This window comes from Amblyraja radiata, chromosome 1 (assembly GCF_010909765.2).
Source record: "Amblyraja radiata isolate CabotCenter1 chromosome 1, sAmbRad1.1.pri, whole genome shotgun sequence".
Classification (NCBI taxonomy): Eukaryota; Metazoa; Chordata; class Chondrichthyes; order Rajiformes; family Rajidae; genus Amblyraja; species Amblyraja radiata.
The window spans coordinates 130,956,026-130,962,025 of record NC_045956.1 but is presented as its reverse complement, the minus strand read 5'-3'; the positions used below and the strand labels follow the sequence as shown (position 1 = coordinate 130,962,025).

Genomic DNA, 6,000 nt, shown 5'->3' with positions numbered 1-6,000 from the left:
GTTATATAAACAGTTTGTATATTACCTGGATAAAAGACTAATTTGAAGACAGCAATCGGATATTACAGAATGTTATCTCTTATACAATTTATTACACAGGCCCCCCAAAATAGGTGAAACAACAGTGACCATCGAGAGGGGAACATGGGGAGTGGGGGAGAAAGTGAGAGAGACTGGGGGTTGACTCAATTCCCGGAAGCTTACTTTGAACCCCAATGATGCAGCTGTAAACGATCCGATCAGACCTGGCCGTGAAATTGATCCCTGTAATGTTTACAACACTCCATTCAATTCAGTTCACGCAACAACAAAAAAAATGAAAACCCTGAACGAATGGAGAAGGGTGAACATAATGAGAATTAAACTGCAGGTCGCGCATTCAATTTCACAATGGTAATTCCCTGGAAAGGGAACCCGTCCCACGTGACTCCAGAAGCAGGATGTGGTTTTGAATGAATGCTTTTGTGCACCTGAAGTGGATCGTTCATTCGGAGCTTCATGTGATCCACCAGCGAAGAACAAGGCAGCCCGCTGGCGTTGGCACTGCTCCTGCTCCCAGCCCTAACAGGTCTTCCCAGCTATTTCCTGTATCATGGCATCTCTGATAAGTCTATTATCGACCGCCTTTTAATTAACATCCTTGCACAGAATAGGCATTTCTAGATTTGGGTTGCCGGTGAAATTCCCTCAAGGGAAAGAGGGTTAAAAAAATCCCATTACGTCAAATTTAAAGGCTGTTTAATGGATCACAGTGTTTACAGAATGCTATCAATGAAGTGAAAGCATTCTGCCACCTTGCTACGCGAATTGTATGTGGCTACGCTGATGGTTTAAATGATTGCTTTCAGAATAGACAATAGGATAGAAATTGTGCAATTAAAACGACGCGTTAATTGAATCAGACCACCCACTCTCACTCCCCTCAATGCAAACCCCCTCCTCACCGATACCCCTCCCTCTCGCTCTCCCACATACACCCCCGCAACTGCAATTTATTAGTCCCGAGTTCTGTCAGATCCGCGCTGGGCATTAGATGTCTTCGTAAGAGTGACGCTGTCACATTTCACCCCATGAACTGATGTGTGGCATCTTTTGAATTCCTACGTTCAATCCAACACTGGGTAAAAATACCGTGCGGATTGCACACCCGCCTGGACCGACAGACTGCCCACGGGTCGGATGTTGCCGTCTAAGGAAGAACAGAAGAAAATGCAGAAGGAGTAATTGATGAAGAAATCGGTTTGAAAAAAAAGGAAGCAGCAGCGGGCTGGCGTTTTTTTTGATAGCTTTCGAAATCGCGAAGCCTTGTGGAACAGGGTGTGTGCATGTGTGTGTGTGTATGTGTGTATGTGTGTGTGTATGTGTGGAGGCTGCGGCGCCCCGTAGCACACAGCACATCCCCAGTCGGAAGAGCAGCTGGATTGCTATTGTCATCTCGGACCAGCTGAGATAAAGCAGCTGCGGCATCGTCCCTGGGATAGAAGCAGCAGACCCGCGCCGAGCCCATACAGCCACCCATCTCCCGGCCACAGCAGCCCCTCACCGTCTCCCAGTCGCACCAAACTGGGGACTCTGACCTTGGGCTGGCAAGCGGCACTGTTCGCAGGTTTGCTTTTTACTGGAAAAGGGGCGACGACAAAAGGGAAGCCAAACATTTCTCTCTCTGTTTACACTTCATGGGGATGTGTTCAAGGCAGGAGCGGATACAGACAGACATAGACAGCGTACTCCAGAGGTGCAAGGCGGACAAGGACTGCCTGTTTTCCGGTAAGAATTGCTAAGAATAAAAATAAATGCATTCTAAATTATATTTTGCTACGTTCGTTTAGTGTTAAAATGCCGACAGGAGCTGTCATTTGGATTTACACTGGGTGCATTGATATAACACCCGGGAAATGTAAAGTGAATTCTTCTGTTGTGTATTTATTGCATTAATTTACAGCATTTGGGATGGGAGTGAGACAATCGTGACTAGATATGTGAGCGCGACTGTAGCTGCTTTTTTTTCCCTGTTAATTTCCATTGATCTGTCAATTTGCATCGAAAATTTTGTTGTCGCTATGGAAACACTTGTTGCAGAAAAACGTACTGTGCTGTAAATGGCCCGCTCCGTGAAGTGCTCCCTTCGTAGACTCAACTGCAATGTGATTGTTTCCCTGAAACTGGATTATCTCATTAATCCACATTGGGCCGATTTCGCCTAACAGTATAAAATGCTCAGGTTCATTTACATTTCATGTTGACGCTGATTTTGTTCTGCTCTTAGATTTCAGATATTCCGATTCCACGTTCACCTATACATACACAAGAGGCTCGAAGAGGTAGGGGCAGAACTTTTTTATTTTACAGCCACTTTCCCCACTTAAACCCCCGCCAACAAAACATCCGTTTTAGTGTGCGGTTATTAAAGTAGTTCCCCAAACTTGCACGGCAGCATCCCCCGGCTATTTCTTTCAGCTAAATTGAAGAACAATGAAAGGTGGATTATGTTGGTCAATACATCTTCATGACAGCACAAGGCGTGTTCTGATTTGCAGAGACAGCCTTGCATTTAAATACATAAAAATGAAAAACCGAAGGCAGTTTAGGTGCATCTATTATGCAATGTGTTATAAAAATACCAGATATGGCATTATAAATATAATGTTAATATTGAATCAAAGCTCTAGTATTGGGGTTATTCTTTTATTGATTTGTTTTTATTCTGTTATCTTTGAGTAGGATTTACAGGCCTGTTATGCTGCTGCAAGTAAGAATTTCATTGTTCGGTACATGTGATAATTAAACACGGAAGCATGCGAGTCCAGAGCTCGCCATTCATCTTAATGATAAATCGATATAAATGCCAGGGCCAACAAGAATTTTTTTGAAACCTATGTTGTGATATTTGTACCTGGTTCCCCTCTACAATTTTTCAACATTGCATCAAAACAAAACAGATTTGCTGTAGATTTTTGAAAACTGGAAGCCCAGGGCTTGCAAGTCTTGCAGTTTTAACCCGAACTGCATGTCCTCCGTTGGAACCTCTATAGTTGTTGTGATTATGTGCCCGGAAGCCCAATATGTTGATCGAGCATTGTCCAAGTTCCCGTGATGGACGCAGAAACCAAAAGTTGGGAGAGAATTTGCTTAGCGTCGGGATTTCTTTTTGGTTTAATGTAGGGTTAGAAGCTACGTTGCTGTTTAAAAGTGGATTATTCGCGATTGGTTTTCGACTTCAAATTGTGCAAACCGCAGAGAGGAAACCAGCTAACGTCAAAGCGCAAATAGATTTTGTAACACCACGTTTTAACACTGAATGGCTTTAGACAATGTGCCCAGTAGCGTCAAAGAGCGCGCAATCAAAACGAAACAAGAATGAAGCAAAGAGCACTGAATCCTCGTATTTGCTAATATCCGTGAAGATAAATAAGCCATAAAGGCTTATTTTAGTGGATATGATGCCAACCCTTCCGATGCATTGCGCCTTTTGGTTAGACAATGTCTGATCGATGTCGCGGTTCCATTTACCCGCTTCTCTTCCCCTTCCGTCGGGATGACTACCAAGCAAAAAGACCCATTGAGCTCAGTCTTGAGAGTTTCAATTCCTCCAAAGCATTTTTAGGAGGGAGTTTCCAGAGCACACTCCTCTTTCCACCAAACATTGCATCTCAATGTTGCTTCTAGATAATCGAATTCAATTTGGGATTCCCTCACCAGTGGAACTAATTTCCCTGCTTCTGCTCTATCAGATTCCTTTATTTTCAAGGTCTTGCTTAGGTCACCATTTTTGTAAATGTAAAATAGGATAAACTTCACCACACTACATTTTCAGCCAAATTATCATTCAAATATATTTGCACCAAAAAATAAGTATATTTCTTCCAAGAAGAGTCTAGATGTGAAACATCATCTATCCATGTTCTCCAGAAATTCTAGACACAAAAAGCTGGAGTAACTCAGTGAGACAGGCAGCATCTCTGTAGAGAAGGAATGGGTGATGTTTCGGATCGAGACCCTTCCTCCAGAGATGCTGCCTGAGCAGCTGAATTGCTCCTGCACTGTGTTCTTTTATGTATTAACCAGCATCTGCAATTCTTTTTCGACATCTCTAGTGGGATCAAAGTTGTGCTGTCTTTCTTGAAGTTGACCATTCAAAGCCCAATAGATATACAACAGAAGTATATTCACTTTTCCTTTAACAGTTTTCTTGCGATAAAAGGAAACATTCCAATTAGAGAATTATATATAAACCTAATTTCTTGCCTCCTAGCTAATATCTTTACCAATTTCCTTTTGTGTACAATGTTTTTGTCTTCTGGAGGTTGGCAACACTCCAAACTTTTCACCAGCTATTAGGCTAGAGTATTGATCAAATCAAAGTGACCATAATGTCTGTGCACAAATCCGTATTGACTTTGATCAGCTTTTGTTTCTGAAAGTCTGCAGGCATACACCTTTCCTTCAGCATTTTTCTCACAGTTTACGTTAAGCTGACAACTTGGTTTCTCACACTGGCTATTTTTAAGTTGCTGAGTGATATTTGTAATTTTAAACTCTAGTTGTAGATGTGGTGTTCTGCTCCTGGAAGGTAGACTGGTTGAAAATATAAAATTATGAGAACTTAATTGTGCTGCCCATTGTGGTGTTACATACATGGCTTTAAAAGGCCCATTGCCTTTCTCATTCTAGATGTAGAGAGATAGAAAATGCTGCTGCTTTGTACAGCCGAGTAACCTAGTGAGCTCTAAACTCCTTTGTAAAATAAAATGTTATTAGGATTAACTAATTTCAGCCTAAACGGGTATATATTGTTTATTTAAAAAGAGTTTCAACAACTAAATAGAAACGATTCACATTCCAGGATTTTGCATTCTCCTTACTTGCAACTGATTAAAAATTTAATTATAACTGAATTGATAAAAAGCAGTATCACAGGTCACAGAAGCAATTAAAGAAAAGCTGACATAGCTCTGGGATTTATTTCTGGGGGCAAAGGATATAGAATTCAAAAGTAATAAAGTTATGTTGCATTTACATAGGACACTGGCAAGGTAATGATTAGAGTACTGTGCACAGTGTGGTCTATAATTTAAAAAAAAGATGCTTGTGATAGAATCCAAAACCAATGGGTCCAATTGTTGCTCATAACCCAATAGGAAATAAGGCAGAATATTTTTGTTTCACAGTGATTATAATGCAGAACTCGGTACCACCAAAAATGGCTGAAGAATATAGTTTAGATACTTTAAAAAAGAAATTGGTGAGTACACAATAGAATTAAAAATAGAAAGATAGCTGAAGGAGTAAATTTGCCCAAGAGAATGGGAGGAGACTTGCATTGATAATTAAATCTAGCACAGGCCTTTAGAGCTGAATTACTTGCTTTTGTGCTGAATATTTAATGCAATGTATTGTGCTGAAGATCACTTACCCAGTTCACTGTACAGCAATGTACAGCATTGTAACCTAAACTAGTGCCAGCTCTTCCTCCTTTGCAGCACCCTCACTTCTTCCTGTAGAAGGTCCTAAATATGTCCCTCCTTGGAGAATGATATGTCATAACAATTCAGAGGGAGTGTTGTATTGCCAAAGTTGATAATGAGTTGAAGATGTAAGGCCCTCTCTGTGCTCTGGGTCGATGTAAATGCTTATATGATTCCATTTCAAAGATGTGTAAAATTATCCTTTGTGCCCATTTTATTTTTATTTTTTTCAATTAGCATTGTTAAATCTAATATCCAATCATGAATCTCCCTCCCTGCTGTTTGTGGAAAGGGAGGCTGTGGTGCAGAGATTGAGCTGCTGCTCACAGCATCAAAGACCCAGGTTAGATCCTGACCTTCAGTGCCGTCTGTTTGGAGTTAGCACATTCTCCCTGTGACTGCGTGGGTTTTCTCTGGGTGCTCTGGTTGCTTCCCATATCCCAAAGACGTGCAGGTTTGTAGGTTGATTGGCTTCTGTAAATTGTCCCGATTGTGCAGGGTGTGAAAGTGGGATAACAGAATTAGCATGAAGGGT

General features: G+C 41.3%; 1 protein-coding gene across 1 annotated transcript in view; it reads left to right on the top strand.

The window, feature by feature from the left end:
- Positions 1-461: 461 nt before the first annotated feature.
- parp8 (poly(ADP-ribose) polymerase family member 8) overlaps positions 462-6,000 on the top strand; it is a 398,103-nt gene continuing 392,564 nt past the window's right edge. The window contains exons 1-2 of the mRNA XM_033030967.1: positions 462-1,767; positions 2,267-2,321. Coding sequence (XP_032886858.1) covers positions 1,677-1,767; positions 2,267-2,321 — 146 coding nt within the window. The 5' untranslated portion in view covers positions 462-1,676. The remainder of the gene's footprint in view (positions 1,768-2,266; positions 2,322-6,000) is intronic.